Source organism: Maylandia zebra, linkage group LG10 (genome assembly GCF_041146795.1).
Source record: "Maylandia zebra isolate NMK-2024a linkage group LG10, Mzebra_GT3a, whole genome shotgun sequence".
NCBI classification, from domain to species: domain Eukaryota; kingdom Metazoa; phylum Chordata; class Actinopteri; order Cichliformes; family Cichlidae; genus Maylandia; species Maylandia zebra.
Window position 1 is genome coordinate 25,053,261 of NC_135176.1, and position 18,100 is coordinate 25,071,360.

Here is an 18,100-nt window from a genome sequence, read left to right on the forward strand (position 1 = left end):
GAAAACAGCCCTGGTACTGCAAACTAAACTTGTTTAATTTTATTAGTACCAGAAGCAACACCCACAGAGCCAGAACAGAGCAGTGAGGTGTTGTAGGAGGACAGGAAAGAGAGTGGTTTAGCCAAAGTGGCTGCACTTTGCTCCTAATTACAAGTCTTTTATGCACTGGACATTGGTCAGCTCTCTATATCACCTTGTTTTTAGCTAATTGATTTTTGTTATCACCAAAACTACTTTGAAAATTAGCTGGAAAACACTTTTAATTGCCCTACTTTGCCTGAGAAAGACACAAAACAACATACTACAGATGTTAAAGAAATCTAAAGGTCATCAGCTTCAGCTTCTAGGTCAGACCTCTCTCAGTAATAGTGAAGGTAGACTGGATTTTTTTAAATGTACTTTGCTGAAGTGGAAAAAAGTAAACAGGACAGGAAGTAGAAACAAAAACAGCTCATGGGGTTGGCAGGGTTGACAACTGCAAGCCACAAAGTTATCGCACCCCTCACCTGGTTTTGTTAAATTTCCTACAGGCAGCAGTGGTGGGGTACACATGCAAACGTGTTCATGTTACAAATGGAGCTTTCATCGTTTCACAGTTTAAAATATTGCATCGACCAACTACTTTGTGACAAAAATCAAATATAATCAGCTGTCTGTGAAGATTCTCCACCCACAAATGAACTACAACTCCACCCCGTCTTGTACTGCAGTCTTTGTTAAGCCACAGAGTTTCTTGTAATGGCTCAACCCGTCACCCGTCACTAGAAAAGAGCCCATCAGCATGAAGTCCATGGCAGTGGAGTCAGCCTACGTCCAACTCAAACGAGGATACGATCCTTGTTTGATGAGCAGCTTAAATTTATTAAGGACCAATATTAGTACCTGGTCATTTATTTGTCTAGTAGGAAAAAAGAGACAGGAAGCTCTGATTTTTGCGCTACCATTAAAAAAAATCAACTGAGGATGGTGGTGTCCCATCAAGTGGATAACAGATGCTAAAAATCAGATGCCACACACATACACAACACTGGCACAGTCCCCCCCCCTGTTCCACAAAGAAAGTGAAGGAGATCAAGATATAGTGTACCCTGTGGGAGTTTTGACTTCCAGTAGGTCTACAGAGCAGTTGTGTCATGCATGTGGACAAAAAACAAACAAACATACAAACTTCTCCTAAAGACATGCCAAAGGCACTGAAAAGCATGGTTGCAATTAAGGAAATCCCAAAAAGTTGATTCTGTTCATCTGGACACACTAAATCACTTGGATGAGTGCCGAAACATTTCTCCCACTGAAAACGCAACATCCAAATGAACAGAATCAACTTTCTGGGAAGTCTCAATTTAAATATACTCAACAAGCCATTGTTGGAAATGATTGATGAGAAAGGAAATGCTTTAAACATTTGCCATATCTTAAGGAGCCCAAGAAAGTGCTTTGGTACACAACACCGGATGTAAACATAATTTGTGTGCTCATGGTAACTCCACAGTGCACCTTTAAGCCTGTGGTCATTACTCTTTACACGCCAGTCTGGGGGAAACTGGTGTGGTGTGCTTGAGCGCCAGTGGTGGTTTGGGGAGTAAACATGAAGCCACACTCCCTGGAGAACAGCCCCACTCATGTTTACTACAAATATTAACAGTCTTACACTGAAGCTAACAAATAAAAACTGCGCTTTACTAATTTTGATCCATCATCTCTGAACAGAAAGGTTACACATGCCTTTAAATTTCAACCAGAGTGTCGTCTCGTATTTTCTCTAGGACAGCAAATTCAAAGGTCTGATAAGAATGTCCTCTCTGAACTCTGTACGATGACATGGAGCAACTACCCATCCAGGTCCTTACTGGGTCAAACATTTTATCTCTCACTCCTGTTAAATGTTCATAATGAGTCAGCTGATGATCTTTCTTTTAAATGGTGGATGGTAACGGTAATTATGACTGTATATGTAACAGGATTTATGTTATGCTACTTTGCACACATTAGGTGTGGTTCGAAAACTCAAGGTAAACTTGACATTAATATGAAACCAAATCAGTCTGAACCATGGGGAAATATTTTTTATATATCTTGTCGAAATCCGCTTTTAACATATAGCAACATACTCCCACTGTGACATGTGGATAACCATTCCCAGTCATGCAGGTTCTAGCTTTATCCACAACAGAATTCCAGGATCTTGTTCAAGGACACACAGAGTACAAACGGCTGATTAGAAACTACAGTGTGATCGCTTACAGGGTTTTAAACTCCATTTCCACCTTCTGTCTTACCAATTTCCATGACGGAGGGGATCTTAGTTTCCCTAAATGATCACTTGAAACTAATCATAAGCCTACTTCTATTAGCTTTTTAAGGTGACACTGATGCAAAGCCAGACCAACATAAAGGTTTGCCAGGGTTTGGCAAAGTAACATCGGTTCAACAGCCATCAGAGATGGCCAAAAAACACCCACAAGCATCCCCTGGCTATTTAAAATATCCCACTTACAGAACTCCACTTAAGAGTAGGATTATTCCCACCAATGACTCTGACTAGCTAAGGAGCAAAATCTTGACCTATTGTTTTGTTTTTGAAATCAAAACTCTAGCGTTTTATGTCAGGAATTTGTCTGTGTGGTGGATCAAACTGAGCCAAAAGTTCTGGAACCACACAACCACAAAGACTTATTTTATCATTTCTTCAATTAATATAAAATAGCTTATTTGGACCAAATTCAGTCCTTGTGAAACATCTGAGTCGTAAACATCATATATGTGTGTTATTAAAACTATTTTGCAAAAGCAAACACTTGTATGTTGACATATTTTATGCTAAACTTTCTCACAAAAAAAAGTTTGTTTTTGTACATATTCCTTATGTGTTCTCATTCTTCTTGGCTTTTACCTGGGACCTGTGTGCAAAACTTAGTTTCACTTCCTGCGAATGAAAGTGTTGGAATGACAAAAAACACAGAAGAATTAAAAATTCCTCATGGTAGACATATTTCTATATCACTGCCCAACCCAAAACCATGGTTTACCTACATACCCAAAAACTGAAATCTATTTTCAGGGAACTGCTCATAAGTCATGGAGACAAAAACCTGTGACTAGAACTTCCCAGCAACACTGGTAGTGGCCTTGAATCATAAGTAAACAAGAAAACAAAAAGGTTTAGAGCCACTGCCTCAAAAAGTCAACCAGCAAACCGGTTTCAATCAGGATAAAGAAGGGGTGGAGGGGGGCAATGCTGCCTGGCAAGCTACAAACTGGCTCTTCATGTGCTGATGTGACAGATTTAGGAGCAAGAAGCAATCCAATCCACCCTGAGTACAGGCTGAAGTCTGCATGAGTTACACACGCTTTCAGCTCTTGTGCAAACAAAGACTCGGACCTGACTGAGCGGCTGCAACACAGCCGGCGTGCAGGAAATCACACATGGCTGTGAGACATGAAAACCACGTTGCTTTAACAGGACAGGGAACTGTCCCCTACATGTGCATCACCAATTATCACTCCACCTGATAGATTATCGACAAGCGGTGTGGATTCTGGGGCAACTTCGTGTGAATTGTTACAGACAAAAATATAATAGTAATCAGTTTTCTAGATCACTGATCGATAAGATAAAATCCACGATGAAATCTGCCTGCTAGCTTCCAAGCTAACGACACCTAGCAGGGTGGAGGAGCAGACTAGGTACCGGGTTTTACTCTGACAACACATGCACGACGTGACAACCGGCTTCTTTACCACGAAAACCCCCGGACCGCCTCAGGCAAGACCGCCACATGCGACATCTGCCCTCTAATGCAGCGAAGTCGCCCAAGCAGACAGCTAGCTAGCTAACAGCTCTCATGCCTTTCTCTAGGGGAACACGTGGAGTGAACACGTGACGTCTCACAACAAACAAGCTCGTTTTTAGAGCTTAAACCACCAAATGTTTCAGGTTTGACAAGAATTTTAGCACCGAGGAGGGCTCTCAAAACGACTGAGAGGCTGACGTACTTTACACGGGCTGATCGGAAGCGAGTATTAGCCACATGGGAGCTAGGCTAACATCTGAATGAGAAGGGCCCGGCCAAGGACTAGGCCAAAAAGGGAGTCAGTGTGCTATTGTTAGCCAGCTAAGCTGCTACACAACCGAGCATACTCGTGCCTTTAAAGCTAATTGATGCAATGCGAGAGACATGGGCGGATGTCTCGATCGACTGATGCGGTTGATGCTGTGTCGAAACCGGTCCCAAAAGCAAACAGTAGTAAATACTGGTTTAAATATTTGGCAAGCTTGGTGTGGGTCAGCAGAGCAGAGATGTGGCTGTATGCAAGGGTGGGTGTCAGCAGAAGAAGGGGGAGAGAGATCATCAAGACAGAAGTCTTCTCCTTCCAGTCTTCTCCTCCTAACTTGAAAGTTTAAAGTCTATGCAAGCAAGCATGCACGATGACATCGCTAAACATTAATACGCTCCTTCTCCTAAAAAGCCCCAAGAAAGAGACACCAAAACTCTCTCAAGTAAAAGAAAATGCACGATCTGATGACACACCAGTGAGCAACTTCACAACCTTTGCACCACAACACACAGTGCCCATAAAACGTCCACGCAAGTGAAGGGCTATTTGGGGTACCGGATCCCTGAACTGCACCTTTAAATTTCAGAAAAGCTGCAGGCACTTTGGAGCACCTTTACTTTTTTTTGGGAAGGGTGTGCTCACTTGTGCAATCAGCCACCCATGTTCCCCCAAGAATAGCCTTCACTATGAGGTTGTGGAGGGAGGGCTTTAACTCCAAATATAACCAGCCTGCAAAATACCACAGTTAGAGCTTGTTCATCAATTCTGTTGCCTCTCTTTTTTTCCTTTCTTTTTGGTTCAATAAATCACCCCCATGACTCCCCCTGTGCAAGCAGGACGACCACACCTGTGCAGGCAGACACTAAACACAACACTGACAGCCAGTAAATCAACACGTAGGGAGGGTACAGACCGTGGTGTGCTTGTCCATTCACGCTGACCACGGTCACAGCATTCATTTTCCTCGTCCACGGGTTCACCTTGGGCGGGGGAGCTTCAGTAAAGTCCTTTTTGTTGCCACCGCCGCCTTTAACTCCCTCCTCGCTTAGCTTGTCTTCGCTGTCACAGCCGCCTTTGCTCTCCTCTGTCGCCCGCTTGGAGGTCTGCTCCTCCGAGCCGGTGGTCCCTCCCTGTCCTGGACTGCTGCTGCCGCCTCCGCCGCTCCCCTGATCGGCGACACCCGTCTGCCGCTTGGCCCCGTCGCCCCGGCCGCTCGCCTCCTCCTTAGGCTCACTGCGGATCACTTTACCGTGCTCCTTCGCTTGAGCAAGCGGGTTGCCGGGTAGGAGAGCCTCCACCTGAGTGGCCATTTCCCACCACCGTCTTTCTTCCCCCCTCAGGATTACCAGTCCTCCCCCCCCGGCCCGAATTCGCCTTCAATTTCAGGGAAACGTGAAGTTTTTCCGCAGAGTCTACCGCCTCTGTGTCGCTCCGAGACAAAAAGAGCTTCAGTCCACGACGCGGAGCAGTCAGCGCCGAGTTAGAGCATATACAAAAACCCAAGAAACGTCTCCGGGGCCTCTCAGGATTACAACCTTATCTCCACCACTAGTAGCAACATGGATGATCCCCACCACGCGATAGAAAGGTGCGCGCACGTACACTGTGGAGGGGGAGGAGACACGTAAAACGCAGGGAGCGCGCTTTTGGGTCAGGTCGACGTGCTGCTTTCATGCGCTTCCTCGTCATAAAACCTCTTAATTTCCAATTTGGGAAGTCGTAAAGTGGCTCTTTGTCGGGCGCATTCAAGTGCGATCAGTAACGAAATGTATCACTGAGTCACGCTGTGTGTTTTGGACGAAGTTAGCTGTTGAAACCAAGGACTCACACCAAAGACAAAGACATTTTTATAAATGAAAAAAGAATTCATCATTTTAATGCATTTTTTTCCACAATGAAACTGGAATAAAAGTGAAACACATCATTTATATATATTAATGACTTTCACATAACAATTGATTTAACCCAGCTGTCTCAAATTTTGCTGTTGGGGTGTGACTCAGCATGTAAGCCCATCATGCATGAAGTTACAATATAGGAATGACCAATCAAATGCTCCAAAAAGGTTTCCCATCATGACTTATGACCCTCAATCACATGCTACGTAAAAAAGCTAGTTAAACACCTGTAATGTTTAAGCTGTATTTAACTAAGTAAAGGAAGCGTGAAGGCAAAATAAAATAACTTAAAATAGCAGTGCCTGTCCCACAGAAAATACTATCAGTGTGAAATGTGTTACAAACATGCAGTCAGCTCTTTTTGAGATGACCAAAAAGTCTGTTTATATTAGGCTACTGTTATTGATTTTATACAATTTTATTAGTAAAAGACAACAATGTTGGATGAGATGTCTTTGAACTTTAGGAGGAAATCCAAGCACCTGTAAAGGTGAGCAATTAATTTTCCCAAGAGGCCACATGCCAACCAGGGACTGTTGTGCAGGGCTGGACTAATGACCTTATAAAGAGATTAAATAAACTTGTGGGGCCTTCCGCAGTTTCTCATGTGGTATCTCGGAAATATGAAGTGCCCACCCCCTGATCCTGGAGGAAACTTATGCAATTATAACCATTATCACCATCTATCATTTCTTATACCCTCGTCTACATCCATGTCAGATTTTTCCGATAGACGTAAACGCACCACGGATCTTTTGATGACGTCTGGCTCGCTCTTTGGACATGTCACCGTTTCATCACCTTTACCTCATTGACTTGCTGACCAAAACACAAGCTTATTATTGTAACAAGTAGTTTACAAATACATGTTCGTGGGTACCACGTGGAATTTGTCCTTTTATATGCTTGTATAGATTGTTTTCTCTCTTTTTTTAATTTTAAAGAAAGGAAAAGAAAGAAAAGGAGAAAAAAAGGTGGGCATGCAAACCCCCTTCTCAGAGTTCACACACTATACACACACGTGTGCATACCGGAGCTGCACGTGTGTGCTCCCTCCTGATTTCCCCCCAAAAAACAAGCTCTTCCTATGAAGTTTTCTACTTTTACCGAAACACACAGATGTCCCAGTTGACTATGCGTCCGTTGTTCTGCGTGTGTTTGTGTTGTGTCTTTAGCGACATTACGCGTGGCTCAGCATTACAGACCCTTTTTTAGCTGGTCTGGTTGATTATATAATGTGCTACTTGATACTCGGCGTGTGTAAAAGCGAGAGTATGGGAAAGAGGGGACGCGCCTGTGCGTTTGGAGAAAGAAAATGATGACTTGTGTTGAACGCAGAGGGGAAAAGTGGCTGTGCATTAGCAAGCTGTCCCTCAGGCAAATATTCAGTTTACTGAATGCTCCAACATTAGATTAGAGTCAGAGGCTCTGAGATATAAAATAGCAACATAAAAATATTGCATTCAAACTCTATAGTAAAACATTATCTGTGCAGTATACAGTATATGAATATACTAATATAATATATAAGTACAAAAAGCAGTCATGTAGGGCCTGGAAGTACTTTTAGAGTGTTTTTGGACTGTAGAAATATACAAAACCTGGATCAACCCCGGTTTCCACAATAGGACATAATTAAAGTTGATTTACTCTAAAACATTTCAAGTGAATACAATTTTATTTATTTAGTACTGAATCATAACAGTTGTTGCTTCAGAGAACTTTATATTGTAAGGTAAAAGCCCTGCTAAACCACTGAAAACCCCCAACGACCCCCTACGAGCAGCAATGGAAAGGGAAAACTCCTTTTTAACAGGAAGAACTCCAAAAGAACTAGAACATTGCATAATACATAAGTTAATGGACGTAAATATCGTATCTATTCGTATTTCTTGCAGCTAAAATGTGAAATGTACAGGACTGAATAATGCAATATTTCCTTTTCAAATGTACTCCCTGGTGCGGTGAAGTAGCAAAAAACTAACCTAATATGATACATATAATATAAAAGTGATACAGTGCAAAATACCATTTAAATTATAAATTCTGTACACTGTAAAATAAACATATAAAAGTACAATACTGTAAAAAATTCTCGAGCCACAACTCATGTTGTTATATTCTGCTTTTAAGGAGCAAGACTTTCTTGTAATCTTTTGAGCAATAGTTCTACAGGCTTTCTGAAGGTCAGTTTTTCTTTGGACATTTGCTGTTTTTTCACTTATTTTCAGCCCACTCCTTACACCTGACTATTTTCAGATGAATGTTTTTGTCTTAAGCCACTAAAGACTGACCTATGAATCATTCGAGCACAAAAAAAGGCACCTAACTCAAGGAAAACCAGTGTTGTGTCTGCACAACAGGCAACTTAACAAAGAAACATTTTTACATTGTATCTTTAGAAACTTTGTTACCAGCAGCTTGCCACAAAAACATAATGAACAACGCCAAATAAAACACAGTTTGGCAGGCATAAAATATTATTTTTTTAAGCAACAAGTTGATTCTCAAAGAGCTCTTAGCTCAAAAGTTCACATATCTGGGTATGGTGTGCACAGTGTCCTTAAAAAATTGAGGAAATTGGAAAAGTGGAGGAAAAAAGAAAAGATGGTAGGCCCAAAAAATATCTACAGCAGATGAACAGTATATTTGTTATATTGCAAAATCTATCAAAAAAAACAAAAAAACAACAACAACAACCAACAAATCGCAAAACAAAAAATAAATGAAGGGTTTTTAAAAAAGCAAAACTAAATCTGAGTTAGCTGATTCTTGATTCATGGAAAAACGCTTTCCAAATAAATATTGCAATCACCAGCTCTACTAAAACACTAACTTCACCAGCTTCACAAAGTGTTTAAAAATAAAACATATGTTATGTGTTACAAAGCATTTATAAAAAAAAATTTGACACATCAGCCCAGGAGCTGTAGTTGTTGTACTCAACCAACAGGATTCCTGGAGTGTTTTCTGAGTAAAGCCAGAACTATGCTGTCAGCCAGTACTGATCATGGCATGCACAAACTTCCTCTTAGCCTACTAATGGCTGCATTATTATGAAGGGCGTAGCATCAGTTGCTATATTTGAATGACGGGTGTGTGCAAGAGATAACAGTTCTGTGACAAGAGAAAGTAATGAGAAAAAAAAAAGTTTGGTTTGATTTAAATTACACCAACCATATGAATGAATTCACACCCATCACATTCCTGCACGCACATTCTCCAGCTTCCTTAAAGCGGGTGGTCCTGACTACTGAGATCAATAAAAACTGACAGGTCTCTTTAAAGCTAGCACCACCATTTCTGCAGCATTCATATAGCCATAAATAGTATGCTATTTTTAAACCGACCCAGTAGCAAAGTGACCTCACTGCAAAGAAACCAACTACACGTTCATTTTTAACATTAAACTATCTCCCAAATCCTCTATTAGGGATGAATTTTCATCTACGCTGCCAACATTATTGTGTTTTTTTCAGTCAGTGCTTCACCACAGGGAATGCTTTAAAGTTAAAAATAAAAATAAATGCTTAGTGGAAGAGTATTAATTACTAGCTGTTACACCAGTACCAATTTGTGATACCAAAACTGTGAAAACTCAGACACCAGCTTATGTAGACCTAAATCTCCCACGTGAATGAGGGCATGGTGAACAAAACTGGACCAGCTGCTTTTCTCTAGCTGTTATCCACATTATAATCATATAACTGTCATAAAAGTCAGTCGTCCTGCTTTAGTCCTGCCAGAACACAATGTGTTTAAAAAGTGTGTTCAGGTATCTTAATTAATAAAATACTTTCTTTATTCATAGAGTTGAATATGAATGTTTCCAGCAATACATTTTTTAAATAAGGAACATTAAAGGTACAGTGTGCAAAAATCTCACCACTAGATGTCACTAGATTGCAGGTTGCAGTCGATTGGATTCTGTCTTCTTAACCCTTCCAATTAAAGTGCAGAATCCTGGGTAAGGTGGCCACCGTTCTTCTGTAGTGAGTGTGGGCTGTCAGGCCACTCTTTACCTCAGCTGTCAAAACGTGTCCACATCTGTTTACTTTGCAGGAGGTTGTAAAACGATTGTGTTGATGAGCCAGGGACGTTCGCTTCTGTCTGATGACAGCAATACTGAAATGAGTTGTCGAGGATATCCTGAAGTTTCCTGTCAGTAAGCATCACTGTTTTTGCTACTGTTAGCCAGCGTTTGTGAAACTATCTTTGAAGTGGATTTAACATTTTTGGACTCTCTCATGTCTTTTGTCTTCTTCCTCTCACCCCAACTGTTTGCCCTGAGCCTGGTTCTGCTGGAGGTTTCTTCCTGTTAAAAGGGAGTTTTTCCTTCCCACTTTCTCAAAAGTGCTTACTTATAGGGGGTCACATGAATGTTGGGTTTTTATCTGTATGTATTATTGTACGGTCTACCTTAGAATATAAAGCGCCTTGAGACGACTGTTGTTGTGATTTGGTGCTGTGTAAATAAATTGAATTGATTTATATGAGAGGGAATAAACCCTAATACAATGTGAGAATGTAATCAAACTGTTCATCAGAGGGAAAATGTGATTTTTGGGATACTCAGGTCTAACATTAGCACAATGTTAGCTGATAACCAGCTGTGTTGATGTTTAGCCAGTTTGTTGTCAGCTTTGCGCAGAAGAGATGGCCACATGTCTAATCTGCTGTCAATAAGTAATTGTAACAATACTGAAAATAAATAAGCATGTTTTGTGCCAGTTTGTGTGTGTCACAGCCCTGACTTCAGTTTAGGAGACGAGGAATGAGGTGAGGAGAGGTCATTTAGATATCAACAAAAGTGATAATATTTAGCAAAAATGAAAAGTGAACTCCAACAGCATTATACATAATTTCACTTTTAATATATGAGCCAAATAATGTGCAATTCCAGTGGCTTTCTCACATCGCATGTCACAGCATTCAAACAACACAACAGTGTCTGAATGACATAAATGCATCTGCACAGCTGGATGCAGCCTGTAATGTTGCTTATTCCACAAATGAAAAGCAATAAAAATTGATGACCAAAGGTTTTAATGTGGGGCACTGGGGCGCTTTGTTTACCATCACAATTATAACACTTGGTGGACACTTTCCCAATTTATCCCATAAAGCACGAGACCTAATGAATGTTGTGCAGCAAACTTGGATGAAATCAGCATCTAAAACAAACAGGAAGTAGCTTACCTAAGGTCATCTAAGACCCCCCTGAGACATTAAAATAGAGAGTTTATATTATGAATCTATAAATGAAACGAGGGAGGCAGTGATAATTGAAAAGAAAGGGAGTATGAGGAAAGATCCCCAATTCTTTGAACCATCTCCCTAGGATCATTGGCCTCTGAGAAATAATTTCACCCCAGGCATCTCTTTATCTTTTGTTGTGCAACTCTGGTGTAAACAATGCGACACTTGAAACTGTAATATCTAATCACTGTGTAATTGTAAATGATTGTCTTTGCAGTCATTTTATTATTACACTGACATCATTAATCTCACTTTCTGGTGTCAGGTTTTAACAGTGCAGTTCTGATGCTTTTGTGGTTTTGATTGAAAATAGCACATGACACATCAGCATCAGACCTATGTTGATGATACTTCCTAATCTCTTTCTCTCTCCTCCTCTCTTTTGTCTCTGAAGGGCTACTCAATTCATGACAACAACACAACACACAGCTGAGTAGACATACACAAAATACACAAAATGTGGTAAAAATGTGTGTGACTGATGCTGTCACCGCAGCATCAGTCACCGCACCATCAGTCCTCCTGTCCTCTCTCGCTCTTTGTTCCTGCACATCCTGCTACTACTTAAGACAGAAGTCGTTCGGTTGTTGCCCGAGTGTTGGATTACCATGTTAGTGAAAAGTGACTCTGTTTTGCTCCACACCTACAACTCACCTGTTTTCTCATCTGCACAGAAACCCTGATGTTATCCTGAGAGCCAGTGATCAACGAATGTGTGGAGGTGAAATTTGACTCTGACCTGTCCTCGACCGAACTCTCAACCTCTGGAAATCCTATTTCGATGTGTGCTCTTTTGCATTTTGGGAATGTGTTTTGCTGCTACAGTTCATGTACATTAAGCTGAAAGCAGGAATTTCTGTTGGTATTATAGGCAAATATGTCACATACCCTCATTGGGCACTTTTTTAGGTACACCATGCTTGTACTGGATTGGTCCCTCTTTTTGCCTCCAAAACTGTTTCAGTTCTTTGTGGTATAGATTAATTTGTCAGAGATCACACAGTTGCTACAAATTTCTGCACATTCATCTCCCATTCCAAAAGAGCAACTCTTGTTTTAAAAAGTGCTCTTTTGGATTGAGATCTGGTAACTCTGGATGTTCAAGACACCATTGTGATGATCTGAGGCTTTTGATGACTCGAGGTGGATTATCAGAAGACACAGATACGGTCAGCAACAGTTCTCTAGTAAGCTGTGACATTTAAACATTTTTTAGTTGGTTCTAAGGGCCCCAAGTTTACCAACAAAATATTCCCCATGCCATCACACCACCATGAGCCCGAACTGCTGATACAAGGCAGGATGGATCCATTCTTTCATGTTTTTTGAGTCAAATACTGATCCTACCATCTGAATTTTGCAGCAGAAATCAAGATACATAAGACCAGGCAATATGTTTCCAAGTTGCTATTGTCAAATCCTCTGCAAATAGCCTCAGGTTCCTGTTCTTAGTTGACAGGACTGGTACCCAGTCTGGGCCAGTGGTCTTCTGCTACTGTTGCTCATCTGCTTCAAGGTTCATTCAGAGATGCTCTTCTGCATACCTTTGTTAATACGAATGGTTATTTAAGTGACCGCTGGCATCAACAAGTCACTCTAATCACCTTTCTTCCTTATTCTGATGCTGTTTGAGCTTCAGCAGGGTCTCTTGATCATGACTGCATGCTTCAAATGCATTGAGTTGCTTCCATGTGATTGGCTGACTACATATTTGCGCTAATGAGTAGTTGAAAACCTGACAAAGTGGCTGGAGAGTGTATTTATTATTGGTCCATGTTTCGTTAGAATTTTAAATTCTGGCTTTTATTATATGTTTGATGATATAAAGTTCGGCTTTTACAAACTTTTAGAGTCTGATGGCTATATTCACGTTATAATGGATGCTATTAGCATTAGCAGTGATCTATCACAGATATACTGATGTTGGCACATACAGTAGTTCTCTGATTAGCATCAGTAAAGAAACATTGTTTTTTTTTTTTAATTTAACATAACAAAATGCAGAAAAAAATGCAAAAAAGGTTTTTAGGTTTATCGTTTATAAATTTGGCATTGTTTTCGTGGTGAAGTGGATCTGAATGCACGGTTTACAAGTTTCTAAGTAGTTTGTGAAATATATCCCGGACGATAACATACAATGAAGCCATATTTTTCCTTTTGCAATGTAACTCTTAACATGTTGTTCTAAAACATCATGAGAAATATCGAGCAGATATATGAATACTGGAGGTGTTTTTCTCTGAGACACTGGTACTGGCATCTGTCTGAAACATCCAACATGGTTAAATCTCTAACATGTATTTCCACATTGTTAAAAAAGTTACATTAGGAGTAACGCAGTTAGGAGCAGTGACTTAGCTGACTGAAAAGATTGAGGAAGGCACTGACTTTGGAGAATGCTGTGCATAATATAAACTGATCACAGGTCCAGTTCCTTTTCATTATGTTGCTTTCATTCTCAAGTTTTTCCGTCCCCGGGATCAAACCATACATGTCACAATAATGGGGCGATCGTGGCTCAAGAGTTGGCAGTTCGTCTTGTAATCGGAAGGTTCGAGCCCCGGCTCGGACAGTCTCGGTCGTTGTGTCTTTGGGCAAGATACTTCACCCGTTGCCTTCAGTTAGGAGCACTACTGGTGGTAGTCAGAGGGCCTGGTGGCTCCAGTGTCCGGCAGCCTCACCTCTGTCAGTGCGCCCCAGGGCAGCTGTGGCTATAATGCTCCAAATAATGAGAAAGGAGGACCTGAAGCTCTCCCATCTGACTTTGGCCACTGTGGGCAGGTTGATAGTCTATCAAAAGGCCGACAGGGCAAAAACGCTTGAAACCTTGACACAATGACTGATGACTGATGACATGTGACGACTTCCTTTACAGCAGATGTGATCACCCTGTCGTCAGGGTACGCTGACTCTGAAACTAAAACTTCTAATAACTTAAACTTAAAGCTTTTATTCTGTCATTAAACACTGACCGATTGCTGTGTGTGCTGAAAGGCATGAATGCAAAAAGTGTGTGTGTGACAAACAGCAGAATGGAAGTTTGTCAACAAACCACCACAAGGTCTGTTGTGGAGCTGCTTCTTGACTCAGTGGCTTTTAGGTCATTGTGCAATTGAATGAAGCTGCGTCTCATTTTTAGGGTCACGTAAACACGTGTGAATGACCGAGGAGTGAGGTGTGATCCACTATCAAAACCCCGCTCTATTAAGTTCCAGCAACCACCACACACCTTCATACCACATAATCTCTGCGCATTTGCACTCAGTCTCCTGTAGATACCGACATACAGACACAGACACACACCGGCAGCCCTGCTCCTCCCCCATCACGGCCTCACACTGTAAACAGGCTCAAATTTTGTTCATTGGCGGCTGCCTATTCTTTGCGGCCGATGACACTGGTGACATGTAAAGCTCTCTGGCATTGTCCAGCTCGCTGGAGCTCTTTAGCAGTGTAATCACCAGTGAAATGGCAATGGGCCACTGGGATGAAAACACAAGTCAGCAGCTGGTCAGCAAATCACAGCTGAAAGCCGTTAAATGGTGGATTTGCCCTGTAAGCAAGACGAGCTCGGGGGCCCTTTGTGGACCCAGTTTGTGAATGCGCAGAGCTGAAAGGATATTTTTCGTAACAGTTAACGGGCATTTTATAACTCGGCCTTTCACACGTCTGACACATCAAGCTGATGAAAATAGTTTTGAGACTGTCTAAGCAGACTTCATGTCAGGGCTAGCAGGGTACTGAAAAGTTTGATTAAGGTGTTCAGACAAGCAGAATTCTTATCAGAGTCGAGTGCATTTATTTTAATTAAAACTTGACACAAGCTGAGCACCTTCTGTACAGATAAAGCACAATTTCCATATATGACTCACAGCCCAGATTTGCTAACTTTACGCTGACAGTGATTGGAAGATGCTGAAGAGAAACACCTTCACTGTCAAATCAATTTTTAAATTTTTTTTATTTAATTATTTAATTTATTTAGTTTAAAAAACAAAATAAAAAAGATTCAGGCAATAAAGGATATGACACTTACACCTCTCGCCAAGGCTCCCGGCAGCAGAGAGACAAAACTGTAATTATCGTCTTGCGGTTGCATGCCTCCAGCAGTGAAGTTGCAGTTTACATCCATTACTGTCCTGACTCATAATATGGTGGAAGCTTAGGAGGAATTTAATACGCGGGCATTAAAGATTAGTGTCACTATTTCAGCATCCCACCAAAGTATGATCGCAAACTCTAAGTATGGTGCTAAATAATAAGCAGAATTATTGCAGTTTTCTTTCAAACATCATGAATCTACAGTGGTGATGAACTTTAACCCTCTTAGATATATTTAATGTCATCACTTAATTTCATGCTATTTCATGTTTACCTGTAAAGTTGAGTTAGATCTCCTTTCAGTCTTAGTGAACATCTGTGCTAAATTCAGTCCAATGGCGTTTATGAATGGGACAGATCTATAGACAACCCCCAAAACATAATGATTCCTGCTACAAGAATGAATATCACAAACAATGTGTGTGCCTGGGGTCTGACGAAAGGCAGGAATGTAATATTGAAAATACAAAAGTGGAGCAATTTTAGCAAAATATGCCCCGTCAGTCTTAAAGTTTGATCTTTACATCAGGTGCTGGTCTCATGATTGTTGTTTCTTACAGTTCAGCCAATAAAGCAGACCCTATCAAAAAAAGAAATAGAAGGAGAAAAAGTAATCTTTAAAGCACTGGATAAGTATAAAACTCATGTTTTATCATTTCTGTGAACGGTAGAAGTTAGGAGTCTGAATGTCGAAGCAACTGATATCTTCCATGTGTTTATGGTTACAAAAAACTGACGAAATGACTTCACTGAAACAGGCAATCAATCACCATGAGGCCACCGCTGCTATCAACTCTCTGCTCCACCTAGTGGCAGGTCAGGACCAGAGCTCTGCAAACCTCTCCACACCAAAATGAGACATGCTGCATTATGATGTACAGCGGTGTCATAAATTTATATATTTATCATGGGCATGAATGTCATGGTAATTTTGATCTTTTAATGATTTCCAGCGTGGAATTAGTTTACAGTTTTAATTACTTTAAAAAACAAGAACTGGGTGCACAAGTTTGAATTTATTTGGTGTGTTTTCCTCATCCACACAGGTTAAAAAGTATATATACAGAAATCTGTACATACACTCCCACTAATATATTGTTAAATGTCCCTTAGAGGATAAATACCACTAATGTTCCTTGGCTGAATAGCTTCTTGACCAGATGCTTTTAGTGGCCATCAACACGCTGCTGGCATAATTCTGGCTGGATATTTGACCACTTTTATTGGCAGATTATCAGAGTTAATTTAAAAAGTCTTGGCTTCCTGGCACAGATTCGACTTTTAAGTATATTAAAGAATTTTCATTCCAGAATCTTGATGTTAGCCTTCTTTATCTGTTCAAATCCAGTTTTGATGTGCGTTTGGGACCATCGTCCTGTTGGAGCACCCAGATGTGTTCAAGCTTCAACCATCTAGCTGTTCATCTGAGGTGACGTTGAAGAATTTGGAGGTAGTTCTCCTTCTTCACAATACCACCCACTTTGTATAGTGTACCAGAACAACTGGCAGCAAAATAGCCCCAGAGCATGACGCTGCCACCACCATTAATAAAAAGACAAAAAATGAGGTGCTGGCTCTGATGCATATCAACAGATGCTCCTCAGTAGGGCGAAGAAATTCAATAAAAAAAGAGAAATTCTTTTAATTGCTTTACCTTTAACAGAGTGCCTCAGCTACCAGCATGACCCTTGACAGTTGGCATAGTTTTACAAGTTTTGAAAGCCTCACCTTTACTCCACATTTGGCTCGTCTACGTGGGCAGCTGCAAATTCCAGTCGAGCTTGATGGTGCCAGTTGAGCAGGGACTTCTTCATCAGTGATGTGAGATCTACTTCAGTGTGGAGAGTGATGCTGGTATTCCAGCTGTTTCCAATTCCAGGCTTGATCTTTCTACATGGTTTCTTTTAAAAACTCCTTTTTACATAAAATGATTGAAAACCAGAAGCATTTCATTCGAACATTTTAGAATATCTATCATAGATATATGAAACAGAGCCGTGACAAAAGTATTCTTATATAATGGGGTCATTAATGGCATCACTAGTTCACTTAAATTCCTAAAAAAGCACATACCTCACTGACACAAGGATGCAGACTATCCGCGCTGTAAAAACTGCTTTCTTTGAGCTGCTGTTCAGTTCAGGACGGCTGTTGAGTCACATCGCATTAATACTTGAGGTTCCCACCCTGCCCTAACAGCAATTATGTGTGTTGCTGGAGCTGCAAAAACAAAAGTGATGCAGTTCATAAAACTGTATCGGCTACTGACCTTCCTGCTTAATGGACTGAACGAAAAAGAGAAAATATTTCAAGGGCTAAGCATCATCATCGTTATCTGCATCAAGTATGAGCAATGCGCCGCTTCTGTTGCAATACTTTCTGTACATTTGCAGCGGTTGTGACAGAAATATTTTGCCAGAAGCCCACACAATGAGTTCTACAGTTATAATCAACTTGCACAGTCTTGCCGTGTACGTTTATGCTCAAAACCCTTTAAGCAATATGTGTCCTGAGCACGCGCGCACACACACACACACACACACGCACACAGCTCAGTATCTGGCTCAGTATTTATAAGTATGACTAATACACTGTATATGCATACTATCATGCGTGCTTAAACCTGCTTTCTCTGCCTGGCACTGAATAAAACTAATCAGACAGCTTCTTGACCTTTGATGACAATAACCACTCCTGTGTCTCCTGCAGAGCAGCAGAGCAGCAGTAAATGCAATAAAAAGCAGCTAAATTAGCAAGAAAGCATCCTGCTTCATTGACCATTA

At 41.0% G+C, this 18,100-nt stretch overlaps 1 protein-coding gene across 7 annotated transcripts in view; it reads right to left on the reverse strand.

Annotated features, from left to right (window-relative positions):
- larp1 (La ribonucleoprotein 1, translational regulator) overlaps window positions 1–5,677 on the reverse strand; it is a 55,628-nt gene extending 49,951 nt beyond the window's left edge. For all 7 annotated transcript variants that reach the window (XM_012922023.4, XM_012922022.3, XM_012922021.3 and 4 more), the window contains exon 1: window positions 4,973–5,677. In XM_012922023.4, the coding sequence (XP_012777477.2) occupies window positions 4,973–5,369 (397 nt within the window). In that variant the 5' untranslated portion in view covers window positions 5,370–5,677. The remainder of the gene's footprint in view (window positions 1–4,972) is intronic.
- Between the last annotated feature and the right edge of the window lie 12,423 nt (window positions 5,678–18,100).